The 15962-nt window shown below is 45.3% G+C and overlaps 3 protein-coding genes across 10 annotated transcripts in view; all 3 read left to right on the forward strand.

The window, feature by feature from the left end:
* Positions 1-723: 723 nt before the first annotated feature.
* LOC143016942 (major histocompatibility complex class I-related protein 1-like) lies at positions 724-8593 on the forward strand. Of its 4 annotated transcripts, none has more exons than XM_076171532.1 (9): positions 724-871; positions 1209-1403; positions 2963-3229; positions 4542-4820; positions 5280-5615; positions 5714-5821; positions 6045-6062; positions 6252-6336; positions 7935-8593. In XM_076171532.1, exons 2-8 carry the CDS (start codon positions 1352-1354, stop codon positions 6296-6298), a joined length of 1107 nt encoding a protein of 368 aa, XP_076027647.1. In that variant the 5' UTR covers positions 724-871; positions 1209-1351; the 3' UTR covers positions 6299-6336; positions 7935-8593. The 4 variants fall into 4 exon arrangements, with proteins under 4 accessions (XP_076027647.1, XP_076027648.1, XP_076027650.1 ...); XM_076171533.1 differs by having other exon boundaries at positions 6252-6303; positions 7829-8593; XM_076171535.1 differs by having other exon boundaries at positions 5280-5588; positions 6252-6303.
* A 389-nt stretch (positions 8594-8982) lies between these two features.
* LOC143016944 (major histocompatibility complex class I-related protein 1-like) lies at positions 8983-14610 on the forward strand. Of its 4 annotated transcripts, none has more exons than XM_076171539.1 (9): positions 8983-9294; positions 9673-9808; positions 11418-11684; positions 12003-12281; positions 12649-12957; positions 13083-13184; positions 13408-13425; positions 13594-13643; positions 13952-14610. In XM_076171539.1, the coding sequence occupies exons 2-8, from the start codon at positions 9757-9759 to the stop codon at positions 13617-13619; spliced, it is 1053 nt and encodes a 350-aa protein (XP_076027654.1). In that variant the 5' UTR covers positions 8983-9294; positions 9673-9756; the 3' UTR covers positions 13620-13643; positions 13952-14610. The 4 variants fall into 4 exon arrangements, 2 of the variants coding, with proteins under 2 accessions (XP_076027654.1, XP_076027653.1); XR_012965570.1 differs by having other exon boundaries at positions 8986-9294; positions 12649-12984; positions 13594-13737; XR_012965571.1 differs by having other exon boundaries at positions 8986-9294; positions 12649-12984; positions 13594-13676.
* A 1031-nt stretch (positions 14611-15641) lies between these two features.
* Positions 15642-15962, forward strand: part of LOC143016943 (major histocompatibility complex class I-related protein 1-like) — a 7524-nt gene continuing 7203 nt past the window's right edge. The window contains exon 1 of one of the 2 annotated variants that reach the window (XM_076171537.1): positions 15642-15871. The gene's annotated coding sequence lies outside the window, so the exon portion shown is untranslated. The remainder of the gene's footprint in view (positions 15872-15962) is intronic. The other variant, XM_076171536.1, reaches the window with a different exon arrangement.

Below are 15962 nucleotides of genomic sequence, written 5' to 3' on the forward strand. Positions count from 1 at the left end.
ACAATACAAATATATACAAAACTGTTTTATTTGATTATACAATTCAGAACATGTTCAATTGGATTGGAGTGAAACATTATTCTGAAGTGCAGGTTAATAATAGATTAAACTAAATCGTTATCAGACCGTTGCTGTTCATACACACACGGTTGATGTGTTGTTGCCCCTTAGTAAAGGCAAAGAGGGGATTTGACACGTTGACCTGTGAGACGCCAGTGATGCACACAAACAGAACAAAGCCTCAAAGGGACGAGTGCAGTTAGTGTCCACTGTGTGTTCCCGCAGCTCACAGCCACAGGAGCTTCAGCAGCGTAGATCAGCTGTGTGTGTTGCTCTGTGTGGAGGCAGTGTGTGTATCAGTGTGTGTGCGTCAATGAGTGTGTGTGTGTGTTATCAGCTGTGACTGTGATTTACTGCATCTCTCTCTCGCTCTCGCTCTCTCTCTCTCTCTCTCTCTCTCTCTCTCTACAGAGGGCTACAATGCAGGGAGACAGTGAGAGAAACAGGGACAGACAGAGGGGGGGGGGGGGGTGGAGATGGGGACAGACATGTGGAGAGAGATACAGAGGAGGACATGGACAGAAAACATGGAGGGCACGAGAGAGAGAGAGAAGGGTGAGAGGCAACGAGAGACAGGAGGGAAAGAGAGGAGAACAGAAACAGAAGAGAGACAGTGGGGAGAGAGAGACATTTGTCGCGAGAGTTTGTTGTTCGAGAGTTTTTAACGCAGGACGGGTGACGCGGAAAGCGCGTGAAGGTAACCGGAGGAGGAGCGGTGTCAGAGCGTCGTGACAGACTGAGCTGCGTTCATTGTTGGGGTCAGAACAGAACTTTGGGCGGACATTTGACGGTGTTGCTCCAGTTTATAAGCGTGAGTTTGGACACAGACATTCAGAAATGGAGGCAATTTAACATGAAGTTATCATTGAGATAAGACTCCTTCAGTGAGTTTTGTTTGTGTTTACCTCTGAAATAGACATTATAATGTGTACAACTGTAAGTAAATGAGGATAACATTCCAGTTGGGTTTGTTCTGACAATTTACCTTCATTCATGCTTGTGTACATTTAATGTGGCGAACGTCTGTGTTCTCTTTTTAACGGCAGAAACGAGCGAATCATACTTTCACTTTCATTCATAACCTCCACAGAAAATGTCTTCCTAGCTACAATGACGTCACGCCTTTTTTGAATTTCTCATTGGCTCAGACGGAGCTGAACCCTCGCCGCTGCTCCGGTTCTTCCTCAGTCTCCCGCTGACGGTGCAGAGCTTCACTCGGTGTCTGTGCTCGTCTCAGCTTCACTTTTGATCCTCTTAAACTCGGTGGAAGGTTTGGACTCCTGAGCTGAAGATGAAGCTTTGTGTCGTTGTGCTTCTCCTGCTAATCCACAGCTCGGCGGCTGGTGAGCTTCATGTTTCTGTTCGCTTCATTTGAAAGGATCAGACATGTTTAGAGCTTTTTTTTATGTTTATATACCACATTGGTTCTGTTTGTTTCAGGAACTTGTTTCAGGAAGGTTTTTAAATATTTTCAAATGAAAGGAAACTGCATTTAACCTCATTATCTCCATTTTCTAACGATTTAGTGTAAATTAAAACATTCATCTATTGCGTATAGAAACTTATCCGTGTTACTCGATAAGTGATCAATGTCTTATAGGCTTTTGTTGAATTGTTGTAAGCATTACGTCATAGATTGATCTTGAAAACCCTTTAGTGGCGATGTGGGAAAAGTTTAAATATATTCCGGGAGTTATTAAATGTTGTAGTTTGCGGCGTGTTTGACTTAAATGTCACTACATTCGCCTCTAAACGTCAAAATGTATTTGTGTATTGAATCGAATGAATTATCAGACAACATAGAATCAAATCTCTCTGCGTCATCTGACATAAAGCGCAGCTCTGGAGTTTATTGTCCATCTCATGAATGTCCACTGGAGGGCGCTGTGGTCCTACATGTTCATGAAACCTAAACCTCCAGCTCAGTTTGTTGCAGCTCAGCAGGATTCAGTTTATCACACTGACAGTTAGTAGATTTATAATAAAGATAACAATATAATAATAATAATAATAATAATAATGATGATAATAATAATAATGCATTCTATCTATAAGCACCGTACAGGACAGTAAAACCAAGCAGCAATGTATCAAACTATCATGAAATCAAAGAAGACAGAATGAACAATAATAAGTGAATAACAAAGTAGGTTTGAAAACCCGGTGAGATGGAGGATCAGAGCAGAGGAGCCAGTTTGAAAAGGTGTGTTAGGAGAGGAGATGTAAAGGTGGAGAGAGAGAGTGTGGAGAAGGTCTTGTAGAAGGTCTGAAGGCTCTTGACCCCATGGAGGTCAAAGGGGCAGAAGAGGATCTGAGAGGACGTGAGTGTGTGTGTAGATATGAAGCAGCTCAGAGACACACAGGGCCTCAGTTATGGAGCCTTCAAAGAGAAAAGGGGACTCTTCAAATCACTTCAATCAATTCTCCTCACTAACCTGCAGATGATGGACTTTGGTCTGTAGTTTGAAACTCCGGCTTTCAAACGAAGGAGAACAAACATCTGCAGGAGAAGCAAAATGAAGTGAGCAGAGGGAAACATTTGAAAACTAAATAGAGAAAACAGTTTGACAGGAAGATGAAACTCAGCTTCCTGTTTAGATTGTAAATGTGAAGCGGAGCTGAAACGTGTTTGACTGCATCAATGACACGTCTGAACACAGAACCAACTTCAGTGTTTAATGTTCTCATGTTTCCCTCATTATCAAATACTTCACTGAAACACAGAGAGAGGGGAGGATACAAAAGTGTGTGTGTGAGTGTGTGTTGTCATTGCTTGGTGTTGAGGATGTAATCATGAGTGTTTTTATTGTAACACATGATAACGTTCCTTGTTTAAACCGGCTGTGTGTGTGTGTGTGTGTGTGTGTGTGTGTGTGTGTGTGTGTGTGTGTTTCTCTCTCAGTGCTTCACACGTCGAGAAATTTCTACACTGCTTCGTCCGGAGTCCCAAACTTCCCAGAGTTTGTGTTTGTTGGTTACCTTGACGATGTTCTGACTGATCACTATGACAGCAACACACAGAGAGCAGAACCCAAACAGGACTGGATGAACAAAGTCACAGCAGAGGATCCTCAGTACTGGGAGAGGAACACTCAGAACCTGTTGGGAGCCCAGCAGGTCAACAAAGGCAACATAGAAACAGTAAAGCAGCGCTTCAACCAAACTGGAGGTTTGTTTATGTTTCACTGTTTACTGATAAAATGTTTCAAACTGTTTTATGGTAAATAGAACACACACACATGTACACACACACACACACACACACTTCCATGCTTCATCCACAGTGTGTTTTACTCACACAGCTTTACTTGTTTGATATGGAGCTTTTCTTCACTCACACACTCAGACTGAACACACACATTAGTGAGACTGCTGTGTGATGGTGTGTGTGTGTGTGTGTGTGTGTGTGTTCCTGCAGCTCACAGCCACAGGAACTTCAGCAGTGTAGATCAGCTGTGTGTGTGTTGCTCTGTGTGGAGGCAGTGTGTGTGTGTGTGTGTGTGTGTCAATGAGTGAGTGTTTGTGTTATCAGCTGTGACTGTGGTTGACTTTATCTCTCTCTCTCTCTCTCTCCCCCCTCCTCTCTCTCTCTCTCTCCCCCCCCTCTCTCTCTCTCTCTCTCTCTCCCTCCCCCCTCCTCCCTCCTCTCTCTCTCCCCCTCCCTATCTCTCTCTCTCTCCCCCCCCTCTCTCTCTCTCTCTCCCTCTCGCTCCCTCCCCTCCCTCTCTTTCTCTCTCTCTCCCCCTCCCTCTCTCCCCCCTCCCTTTCTCTCTCTCTCTCTCCCCCCCTCTCTCTCTCTCTCTCTCTCTCTCTCTCCTCCCCTCTCTCTCTCGCCCCCCTCCCTTTCTCTCTCTCTCTCTCTCTCCCCTCCCTCTCTCTCTCTCTCTCTCTCTCCTCCCCTCTCTCTCTCTCTCTCTCCCCTTCCTCTCTCTCTCCCCCCTCCCTTTCTCTCTCTCTCTCTCCCCCCTCTCTCTCCCCCTCCCTCTCTCTCTCCCCCCTCCCTTTCTCTCTCTCTCTCTCCCCCCTCTCTCTCTCCCTCTCTCTCTCTCTCTCCCTCCCCCTCCATCTCTCTCTCTCTCCCCTCCCTCTCTCTCTCTCTCTCCCCCTCTCTCTCTCTCTCTCTCTCCCCCTCCCTCTCTCTCTCTCTCTCCCCTCCCTCTCTCTCTCCCCCCTCCCCCCTCTCTCTCTCTCTCTCTCTCTCTCCCCCCCTCTCTCTCTCACTCTCTCTCTCTCTCGCTCCCTCCCCTCCTCTCTTTCTCTCTCTCTCCCCCTCCCTCTCTCTCTCCCCCCTCCCTTTCTCTCTCTCTCTCTCCCCCCTCTCTCTCTCTCTCTCTCTCTCTCTCTCGCTCTCCCTCCCCCTCCCTCCATCTCTCTCTCTCTCTCCCCTCCCTCTCTCTCTCCCCCCTCCCCCCCTCTCTCTCTCTCTCTCTGTCTCTCTCTCTCTCTCTCTCTCTCTCTCTCTCTCTCTCTCTCTCTCTCAGGTGTTCACATTTTCCAGAGGATGTATGGCTGTGAATGGGACGATGAGACTGGAGAGGTTAAAGGTTATGATCAGTATGGTTATGATGGAGACGACTTCATATCTTTTGACCTTAAGTCTCTGTCATGGGTCGCTGCTAAACAACAAGCTTTCATCTCCAAGATGAAGTTGGATAAAGACAAAGCTGAGTTAGCGCGCTGGAAGAACTTCTACACCCAGCAGTGTCCTGATTGGCTGAAGAAGTATCTGTCCTATGGGCAGAGCACTCTGAAGAGAACAGGTAGAGTCACATGACCTGATGGAAACATTTACTCTCATATCATGACTCTGTGTTTAGATGAATATTGTTATTGAAGAAAGTCTTTGATAAAGAGCAAGAAGCTATGAGACACACACACACACACACACACACACACACACACACACACATACTTTGATGTTTTTCACCTTACACACATCTGATTCTCTCTCTCTCCTTTCGTTCTCTTTTCTTCTCTTTCCTCTGGTTTTTTTTCTTCCTCTTCTCTTTCTTCTCCTCGTCTGTTTTCACTCTTTCCTATCTCCTACCTCTTTCTTTCTTTTGTTGATCCTTGTCTTTCTCATCTCTCTTTTTCTTTCTCCCTCTTTTTCCCTCTCTCTCCCCCTCTTCTCTCTCTCTCTCCCTCCCTTTTCCCTCCCTCTCTCTCTCCCTCTCTCTCTCCCTTCTCCCTCTCTCCCCCTCTTCTCTCTCTCTCTCCAGTCTTCCCCTCAGTGTCTCTCCTCCAGAAGTCTCCCTCCTCTCCAGTCACCTGTCACGCTTCAGGTTTCTACCCGAACAGAATCATGCTGTTCTGGAGGAGAGATGGAGAGGAGGTTCATGAGGGGGTGGAGCCTGGAGTGAGCCTCCCCAACCATGATGGAACCTTCCAGAGAAGCGTCCACCTGGACCTTTCATCAGTCCCACCTGCAGACTGGGAGAAGTACGAGTGTGTGTTCAAGATCTCTGGAGCCCAGGAACCCACAGTCACCAAACTGGAGCGAGAGAGGATCAGAACCAACCGGGGCCGGGGTGGAGGAGGAGGAGACGGGGAAGGAGGTGAGACACACGTTCCTGACTGACGTGGATGACATCATCTGGTCCACTTTGAGAGACAAAGTGTGAATGTTCTGCTGTGGTCTCATGTTCTCCTGCAGAGTTCCCTGTTGGTCCGGTCATTGGAGCTGTTCTAGGTGCTGCAGTTCTGATCCTGGTCCTGGTCCTGGTCCTGGTCGCAGTCTACTTCAGGAAAAGACAGAATCAGGGTGAGAGACACAGACGCTCTTCTTCCTCATAAAGACATTTCTCCTGGGTGACTCAGCTCACCTCCATGTGGAGCAGTTTAGTATTAAAGCTCATATCTTGTCATAAACACTGAGTTCTGTGTTGTGCTTCAGATAATAAAATGTCAATATTTGATGGACTTCATGAGCTTCATGTGCGTCCTAACATTCAGACCTAATGATTCATATTTTCTCTGTTTTTCAGGTTTCAAACGTGCCAGCAGTAAGTATTCAGTCTTTAACAATAGAAGAATGTATTTATCTTTAATGCTCCGTATCTTGTGCTGTTGTTAGCTGTTGTGTTATTGATGATCTTTGTTCTTCTAATCAACGTGGCAGAAAGTCAGACATAAGTAATCAATCACCTGTTTGACTTTTCCTTCGGTTCAAGTGCTTTGCTTTGTTTCCGTAGCTTCTGACACGTCATCTTCATCAGGTGGACTTCCTCTTCCGACCTGATCCCAGTGAGTACTTCACCATGGAAACTCAGCCCAGAAGTAAACTGAGCACTAAATGAGAGCAACATAACTGCTGCAGGGCCGTCAAGTGTCTCTGCAGGTGGAAACACAGTGTAGATCAGTGCTTCTCAATGGTTTTCTGTCGAGCCCCCCTAGGAAGAAGAAAACATTTTGCGCCCCCCCACCCTCCGCCACCACGATAAATAGTATAGTTTGTCTATAAAATTGTTACAAGTCCACCTCTGCATAACATCGTATCCCTATTAACGTTAAGGAAAGATAAAAAAAGAAAAAAGAAAGAAATAGATCCACTTACAACAAAGAATAACTTTATTAACCTTGTTTTTTTATTGTAAACCAGGAAAGATTTAAAGTTCAATCAATTTGCCTTCATTTCAACTAAATCAAATCCGTGTGTAAACTATTTTACTAAACTATACCAAACATTATTCAACCAACTAATTGAGCCATTTGATAGTGAAAAATAAACTTAAATAAAATGAATAAATAATAATAAATTAAATTGATCAGCACCATGACCTCAGGAGCAAAACATGTTCAACACTTTCACTTACAAAACAAACATGAATAAAACAAATTGTGCTGTTTTTCTTTAAACAAAATGATGAAGTCAGGATTAATGGCTACAATGAGCCAGACACGTTTTGCACTGCACAACTTTTCAAAGCGGGGTTTGAAGCATAAGACTGCAACTCTCAGCTCCTGCTCAATGTTTAGCTGGGATCTGTACTTTGAAGAAAGCCCACAGCCCTCTGCCCTAAGAGTGGATACTGCTTTAGAGTGAAAGAGCTGATCCTGTCTGTGACTGGAGGGAGGGGTTTATCTTTCACCGGCACGTTTTGGCTGAAGAAACTCGGCTCGGCTTATCAGCGTGGTTGGGCTGTGATGTGTTTAAGTGACGCCTTCATTTATTTGGCTTCATGCTGTCCGCTGCCAACATTTGTAGACACAGTAAACACACCGGTCTGTCCTCGTCTCCCACCGTTGTCACAGTGAAGCCAGGCGCTACATCTGCTTCCACATATTTCCTCCTCTTAGCTTTCGTGAGACTTTTGTCCGTCTCATTATCTCCGTCTCTCTCTGCCTTTCTTTTCATCCCTGTTTAGTATTTTTCCACTGTGTCTTCTGTGCTGGCTCCGGCTCTGTGGTGTGTGTGTGTGCGGATGCTCGGTGCTTCATATCTTCAGCTCTGTGGTGTGTGTGTGTGTGTGCGCCAAAAACAACCCACACCACAGCAGAGGAGCTAATACTCCCTGCATGCTCTAATAATGAGAGTAAATGGTGCAGTACATGTAGACGTGAAAGCACCACTGCAATGAAAACATGCAAACGGTAGTTTTGCCGTGCATGTTCCCCGGGGTCACACGCGCCCCCCCTGGCGTTTCACCACGCCCCCCTATTTGAGAAGCACTGGTTCAGATGTAGGAAGTATTAACATGACACAAGTATTGACCTTGGGTTTGATTGTAATTCTGATGCAGCAAATAAATAAAGTGACATCACTCCACAGCTAAATGTGACCTTTTAGCCCTGAAAGGTCAATGAAAGGAAACAAAGTGCATGAGGTCATCGCCAACAAGTTCATTATTTGTGCGTCTCTTGGTCTGTTTGAACAGGAGACCAGGTGAGATTAGAAGAGGAGGCTGAACTGAAATCAGCTGCTTCTAATGGACAACAAACCCTGCTGAATACAAACGCTCCAACTTATGGAATCTGTCCTCAAGTCCAATCAGATGGTGTTAGATGTGCATGAATTGAATCAGGAGATGGAGCTCAGCTCCTCTGGGATGTGGGTGTGTCATTGTGTAGCCGTTGAAATCTCTGTCATGGTGTAAATAACATTTTCAGTCTGTACAGCTGTTTGAAATGAGCTTTATGAGGACAAGCTTGTCTTTAGAGTCGCTGCTTTGATGCCACTAACTGGGTTTGATCCTTCACTTACAAATGGAAGCAATCACATAGAAAGTAAAGGGAGTGGAGCTGAAGTTGAGTTTAGAGTCGGGTGATGTCACGTGTTTATTTAAAAGAACATGTTTGCTCTTTTCCACATGTTCTTGATTTCTTGTGTGTGATTCTCATTGATTTGTCATTTTGCTTTGTGATCTGCTTTGCTTCATTTCTTATATTCTGTTTGTTTTCTGGACAATAAGGAGTTAATTACCTGCTGCTTTTAGTAGAAAATGAAAAGAATGCTTCTGAAAACTAAATGGATTGTTTTCCATGTTTCCATATATTTTTGTAGTTGATGATGTGTGAATTAAAAAATGAAACATGAGTCCAGAGTCTGAATAAGATGTCTTCATTTCTATGGACAGACTTTCATATCAGCTCCTGTGGGGAAAGAACTTCATTTGAACTTGAGCCTCATGAGGCACAGCAGATAGACTGAAGTGACAGAGAGAGAGAGAGAGGGGGAGAGAGGGAGGGAGGGGACAGAGAGAGAGAGAGGGGACAGACTTGCAGAGGTACAGAGGAGGACAGGGACAGAAAAAGATGAAAGGAGCGATACATTGAGAGAAATTGGGCAAGAGAAGGGGGGAGACAGAGAAGGGGGAAGACAGTAAGAGAATGAGGGCTAGAGACAGAGGGGGACAGACATATAGAGCAACCTCACATCAAACCATCACTGCCACCTGCCTGTGAGCTACAATGCAGGGAGACAGAGAGAGGGAGAAGATGGGGGCCATAGACAGAAAAAGATGGAGGGAGCGATACAGTGAGAAAAGTGGGCAAGAGAAGGGGGAGACAGCAAGAGAATGAGGGGGAGAGACAGGATAGAGACAGAAAAAGGACAGGCATATAGAGAGAGAGAGGGATACAGAGGAGGAGGACAGAAAACAGAGGGCACAGACAGTGAGAGAGAGAGAGAGAGAGAGAGAGAAGAGAGAGAAGGGTGAGAGGCACAGAGAGCCAGACTTTGGTGTTCAAAACAGAACTTTGGACGGACTTTTGACGGTGTTGCTCCAGTTTATAAGCGTGAGTTTGGACACAGACATTCAGAAATGGAGGCAATTTAACATGAAGTTATCATTGAGATAAGACTCCTTCCGTGTGGTGTAGACTAGACTAGGGCGTTCCGCTTGTTGTTAAAGTGAGTTTTGTTTGTGTTTACCTCTGAAATAGACATTATAATGTGTGTAACTGTAAGTAAATGAGGATAACATTCCAGCTGGGTTTGTTCTGACAATTTACCTTCATTCATGCTTGTGTACTTTTAATGTGGCGAACGTCTGTGTTCACTTTTTAATGGCGGAAACGAGCGAATCTTACTTTCACTTTGTCAAAACCTCCACAGAAAATGTCTTCCTAGCTACAAGTGACGTCACGTTCTATCTGAATTTCTCATTGGCTCAGACGGAGCTGAACCCTCGCCGCTGCTCCGAGCCTCACTGTTGATCCTCTTAAACTCGGTGGAAGGTTTGGACTCCTGAGCTGAAGATGAAGCTTTGTGTCGTTGTGCTTCTCCTGCTAATCCACAGCGCGGCGGCTGGTGAGCTTCATGTTTCTGTTCGCTTCATTTGAAAGGATCAGACATGTTTAGAGCGTTTTCTATGTTTACATACCACATTGGTTCTGTTTGTTTCAGGAATTTAGGTTTTTAAATATTCTCAAATGAAAGGAAACTGCTTTTAACCTCATTGTCTCAATTTTCGTATGCTTGAGAATGAATTAAAACATATTCATCTGCTGCGTAAAGAAACGTATCTGTGTTACTCGATAAGTGATCAATGTCTTATAGGCTTTTGTTGAGTTGTTGGAAGAAGTACATGGGATGTGAGGCAGTAGCTCAGTGTGTAGAGCTTCTGCTTGGGAACCGGAGGGTCGCCGGATCGAGTCCCTGCCGAGGTGCCCCTGAGCAAGGCACCGACCCTCAATTGCTCCCCCCTCTGCGAAGGGTGGTAATGTAATGTAAGTCGCTTGGGATCAAAGCGTCTGCCAAATAATCGTGATGATGTGGGAAAGGTGAAAATATATTCCGGGAGTTATTAAATGTTGTAGTTTGCGGCCTGTTTGACTTAAATGTCACTACATTCGCCTCTAAATGTCAAAATGTATTTGTGTATTGAATCGAATGAATTATCAGACAACATAGAATCAAATCTCTCTGCGTCATCTGAGACAGTTAGTAGATTTATAATAAAGATAACAATGTAATAATAATAATAATATATCTATAAGCACCTTACTGGACGGTAAAACCAAGCAGCAATGTATCAAACTATCATGAAATCAAAGACGACAGAATGAACAATAATCAGTGAATAACAAAGTAGGTTTGAAAACCCGGTGGGATGGAGGATCAGAGCAGAGGAGCCAGTTTGAAAAGGTGTGTTAGGAGAGGAGAGGTAAAGGAGGAGAGAGAGAGAGAGAGTGGGTGTGGAGAAGGTCTTGTAGAAGGTCTGAAGGCTCTTGACCCCATGGAGGTCAAAGGGGCAGAAGGACAGCAGAAGAGGATCTGAGAGGACGTGAGTGTGTGTGTAGATATGAAGCAGCTCAGAGACACACAGGGCCTCAGTTATGGAGCCTTCAAAGAGAAAAGGGGAATCTTCAAATCACTTCAATCAATTCTCCTCACTAACCTGCAGATGATGGACTTTGGTCTGTAGTTTGAAACTCCGGCTTTCAAACGAAGGAGAACAAACATCTGCAGGAGAAGCAAAATGAAGTGAGCAGAGGGAAACATTTGAAAACTAAATAGAGAAAACAGTTTGACAGGAAGATGAAACTCAGCTTCCTGTTTAGATTGTAAATGTGAAGCGGAGCTGAAACGTGTTTGACTGCATCAATGACACGTCTGAACACAGAACCAACTTCAGTGTTTAATGTTCTCATGTTTCCCTCATTATCAAATACTTCACTGAAACACAGAGAGAGGGGAGGATACAAAATAGTGTGTGTGTGTGTGTGTGTGTGTGTGTGTGTGTGTGTGTGTGTGTGTGTGTGTGTGCGTGTGTGTGTGTGTGTGTGTGTTGTCATTGTTTGGTGTTGAGGATGTAATCATGAGTGTTTTCATCGTAACCGATGATAACATTCCTTGTTTAAACCGTGTGTGTGTGTGTGTGTGTGTGTGTGTGTGTGTGTGTGTGTTTCTCTCTCAGTGAATCACACTCTGCGGTATTTCTACACTGCGTCATCTGGAGTCCCAAAGTTCCCAGAGTTTGTGTCTGTTGGCTTCGTTGACGATGTTGAGATGTTTCACTATGACAGCAACACACAGAGAGCAGAACCCAAACAGGACTGGATGAACAAAGTCACAGCAGAGGATCCTCAGTACTGGGAGAGGGAGACTCAGGTCCTGTTGGATGAGCAGCAGGGCTTCAAAGACAACATAGAAACATTAAAGCAGCGCTTCAACCAAACTGGAGGTTTGTTTATGTTTCACTGTTTACTGATAAAATGTTTCAATCTGTTTTATGGTAAATAGAACACACATGTAAACACACACACACACACACACACACACTTCCATGCTTCATCCATCCACAGTGTGTTTTACTCACACAGCTTTACTTGTTTGATATGGAGCTTTTCTTCACTCACACATTCAGACTGAACACACACATTAGTGAGACTGAGACGCTGTGTGAGGGTGTGTGTGTTTGTGAGTGTGTGTTCCTGCAGCTCACAGCCACAGGCGCTTCAGCAGCGTAGATCAGCTGTGACTGTGGTTCTCTCTCTCTCAGGTGTTCACATTCTCCAGAGGATGTATGGCTGTGAATGGGACGATGAGACTGGAGAGGTTAAAGGTTATGATCAGTATGGTTATGATGGAGACGACTTCATATCTTTTGTCCTTCAGTCTCTGTCATGGGTCGCTGCTAAACAACAAGCTTTCATCACCAAGATGAAGTTGGATAAAGACAAAGCTCAGTTAGCGTACTGGAAGAACTTCTACACCCAGCTGTGTCCTGATTGGCTGAAGAAGTTTGTGTCCTATGGGCAGAGCACTCTGAAGAGAACAGGTAGAGTCACATGACCTGATGGAAACATTTACTCTCATATCATGACTCTGTGTTTTGATGAATATTGTTATTGAAGAAAGTCTTTGATAAAGAGCAAGAAGCTATGAGACACACACACACACCCCACACACTATGATGTTTGACACCTTAGACACATCTGATTTTCTCTCTCTCTCTCTCTCTCTCGCTCTCTCTCCCTTCTCTCTCTCTCCCTTCTCTTCCCTCTCCCTTCTCTCTCTCTCTCTCCCTTCTCTCTCTCTCTCCCTTCTCTCTCCCTTCTCCCTCCCTCCCCCTCTTCTCTCTCCCTTTCTCTCTCCCTCTCTCTCTCCCTTCTCCCTCTCTCCCCCTCTTCTCTCTCTCTCTCCAGTCTTCCCCTCAGTGTCTCTCCTCCAGAAGTCTCCCTCTTCTCCAGTCACCTGTCACGCTTCAGGTTTCTACCCGAACAGAATCATGCTGTTCTGGAGGAGAGATGGAGAGGAGGTTCATGAGGGGGTGGAGCCTGGAGTGAGCCTCCCCAACCATGATGGAACCTTCCAGAGAAGCGTCCACCTGAACCTTTCATCAGTCCCACCTGCAGACTGGGAGAAGTACGAGTGTGTGTTCAAGATCTCTGGAGCCCAGAAACCCACAGTCACCAAACTGGAGCGAGAGAGGATCAGAACCAACCGGGGCCGGGGTGGAGGAGGAGGAGACGGGGAAGGAGGTGAGACACACGTTGCTGACTGACGTGGATGACATCATCTGGTCCACTTTGAGAGACAAAGTGTGAATGTTCTGCTGTGGTCTCATGTTCTCCTGCAGAGTTCCCTGTTGGTCCGGTCATAAGAGCTGTTCTAGGTGCTGCAGTTCTGATCCTGGTCCTGGTCCTGGGTGGAGTCTACTTCTGGAAAAGACTGAATCAGGGTGAGAGACGCAGACGTTGTTCTTCCTCATAAAGACATTTCTCCTGGGTGACTCAGCTCACCTCCATGTGGAGCAGTTTAGTATTAAAGCTCATATCTTGTCATAAACACTGAGTTCTGTGTTGTGCTTCAGATAATAAAATGTCAATATTTGATGGACTTCATGAGCTTCATGTGCGTCCTAACATTCAGACCTAATGATTCATATTTTCTCTGTTTTTCAGGTTTCGAACCTGCCGGCAGTAAGTATTCAGTCTTTAACAATAGAAGAATGTATTTATCTTTAATGCTCCGTATCTTGTGCTGTTGTTAGCTGTTGTGTTATTGATGATCTTTGTTCTTCTAATCAACGTGGCAGAAAGTCAGACATTAGTAATCAATCACCTGTTTGACTTTTCCTTTGGTTCAAGTGCAACACGTCATCTTCATCAGGTGAACTTCCTCTCCCGACCTGATCCCAGTGAGTACTTCACCATGGAAACTCAGCCCAGAAGTAAACTGAGCACTAAATGAGAGCAACATAACTGCTGCAGGGCCGTCAAGTGTCTCTGCAGGTGGAAGCACAGTTTAGATGTAGAAAGTATTAACATGACACAAGTATTGACCTTGGGTTTGATTGTAATTCTGATGCAGCAAATAAATAAAGTGACATCACTCCACAGCTAAATGTGACCTTTTAGCCCTGAAAGGTCAATGAAAGGAAACAAAGTGCATGAGGTCATCGCCAAGAAGTTCATTATTTGTGCGTCTCTTGGTCTGTTTGAACAGGAGACCAGGTGAGATTAGAAGAGGAGGCTGAACTGAAATCAGCTGCTTCTAATGGACAACAAACCCTGCTGAATACAAACGCTCCAACTTATGGAATCTGTCCTCAAGTCCAATCAGATGGTGTTAGATGTGCATGAATTGAATCAGGAGATGGAGCTCAGCTCCTCTGGGATGTGGGTGTGTCATTGTGTAGCCGTTGAAATCTCTGTCATGGTGTAAATAACATTTTCAGTCTGTACAGCTGTTTGAAATGAGCTTTATGAGGACAAGCTTGTCTTTAGAGTCGCTGCTTTGATGCCACTAACTGGGTTTGATCCTTCACTTACAAATGGAAGCAATCACATAGAAAGTAAAGGGAGTGGAGCTGAAGTTGAGTTTAGAGTCGGGTGATGTCACGTGTTTATTTAAAAGAACATGTTTGCTCTTTTCCACATGTTCTTGATTTCTTGTGTGTGATTCTCATTGATTTGTCATTTTGCTTTGTGATCTGCTTTGCTTCATTTCTTATATTCTGTTTGTTTTCTGGACAATAAGGAGTTAATTACCTGCTGCTTTTAGTAGAAAATGAAAAGAATGCTTCTGAAAACTAAATGGATTGTTTTCCATGTTTCCATATATTTTTGTAGTTGATGATGTGTGAATTAAAAAATGAAACATGAGTCCAGAGTCTGAATAAGATGTCTTCATTTCTATGGACAGACTTTCATATCAGCTCCTGTGGGGAAAGAACTTCATTTGAACTTGAGCCTCATGAGGCACAGCAGATAGACTGAAGTGACAGAGAGAGAGAGAGAGGGGGAGAGAGGGAGGGAGGGGACAGAGAGAGAGAGAGGGGACAGACTTGCAGAGGTACAGAGGAGGACAGGGACAGAAAAAGATGAAAGGAGCGATACAGTGAGAAAAATTGGGCAAGAGATGGGGTGAGACAGAGAAGGGGGAAGACAGTAAGAGAATGAGGGCTAGAGACAGAGGGGGACAGACATATAGAGCAACCTCACATCAAACCACCTGCATGTGAGATACAATGCAGGGAGACAGAGAGAGAAACCGGGACAGGCAGAGAGGGGGGGGGGGGGGGGCAGACACCGATAGAGAGATAGGAGATGGCGACAGACATGTGGAGAGAGATACAGAGGAGGACATGGACAGAAAAGGATGGAGGGAGTGACACAGTGAGAGGAACAGGGACAGAGAGAGATAGGGAGGCGACAGACACAGAGAGGTGACAGACACACACAGAGAGCAAGGGGACAGACACATAGAGAGAGAGAGAGAGAGGGGACAGACTTGGAGAGATACAGAGGAGGACAGGGACAGAAAAAGATGAAAGGAGCGATACAGTGAGAGAAATTGGGCAAGAGAAGGGGGGAGACAGAGAGAGAATGAGGAGTAGAGACAGAGGGGGACAGGGACAGAAAGCGAGAGAGGAGACTGGGACTGGGACAGGCATGTGGAGAGAGATACAGTGGAGGACAGGGACAGAAAAGGTGGAGGGAGAGATGCAGTGGATAAAATGTGGGCAAGAGAAGGGGGGAGACAGTAAGAGAATGAGGGGGAGAGACGGGATAGAGACAGGAAGAGGACAGTCATGTATAGAGAGAGAGATACAGAGGAGGAGGACAGAAAACATGGAGGGCAGGAGAGAGTGAGAGAGTGAGAGAGAGAGAGAGAGAGAGAGGGAAGAGTGAGAGGCAACGAGAGACGGGAGGGAAAGAGAGAGGAGAACAGAAACAGAAGAGAGACAGTGGGGAGAGAGAGACACTTGTCGCGAGAGTTTGGTGTTCGAGTTTGTGACGCAGGACGGGTGAAGCCGGAGGAGGAGCGGTGTGAGAGCGTCGTGACAGACTGACCTGCGTTCGTTGTTGGGGTGAAAACAGAACTTTGGACGGACATTTGACGGTGTTGCTCCAGTTTATAAGCGTGAGTTTGGACACAGACATTCAGAAATGGAGGCAATTTAACATGAAGTTATCATTGAGATAAGACTCCTTCACTGTGGTGTAGACTAGAC

Source organism: Genypterus blacodes, unplaced genomic scaffold (assembly GCF_046128005.1).
Source record: "Genypterus blacodes isolate CSIRO-AG114 ecotype Tasmania unplaced genomic scaffold, CSIRO-AGI_Gbla_v1 ptg000258l_1, whole genome shotgun sequence".
In the NCBI taxonomy this organism is placed as follows: domain Eukaryota; kingdom Metazoa; phylum Chordata; class Actinopteri; order Ophidiiformes; family Ophidiidae; genus Genypterus; species Genypterus blacodes.

Coding starts and splice junctions, on each gene's coding strand:
- LOC143016942 (XM_076171532.1), top strand. CDS start 1,352: ATGAAGCTTTGTGTCGTTGTGCTTCTCCTGCTAATCCACAGCTCGGCG. Junction 1,404..2,962: donor AATCCACAGCTCGGCGGCTG/GTGAGCTTCATG, acceptor TTTCTCTCTCAG/TGCTTCACACGTCGAGAAAT. Junction 4,821..5,279: donor GAGCACTCTGAAGAGAACAG/GTAGAGTCACAT, acceptor CTCTCTCTCCAG/TCTTCCCCTCAGTGTCTCTC.
- LOC143016944 (XM_076171538.1), top strand. CDS start 9,757: ATGAAGCTTTGTGTCGTTGTGCTTCTCCTGCTAATCCACAGCGCGGCG. Junction 11,685..12,002: donor GCGCTTCAACCAAACTGGAG/GTTTGTTTATGT, acceptor TCTCTCTCTCAG/GTGTTCACATTCTCCAGAGG. Junction 12,282..12,648: donor GAGCACTCTGAAGAGAACAG/GTAGAGTCACAT, acceptor CTCTCTCTCCAG/TCTTCCCCTCAGTGTCTCTC.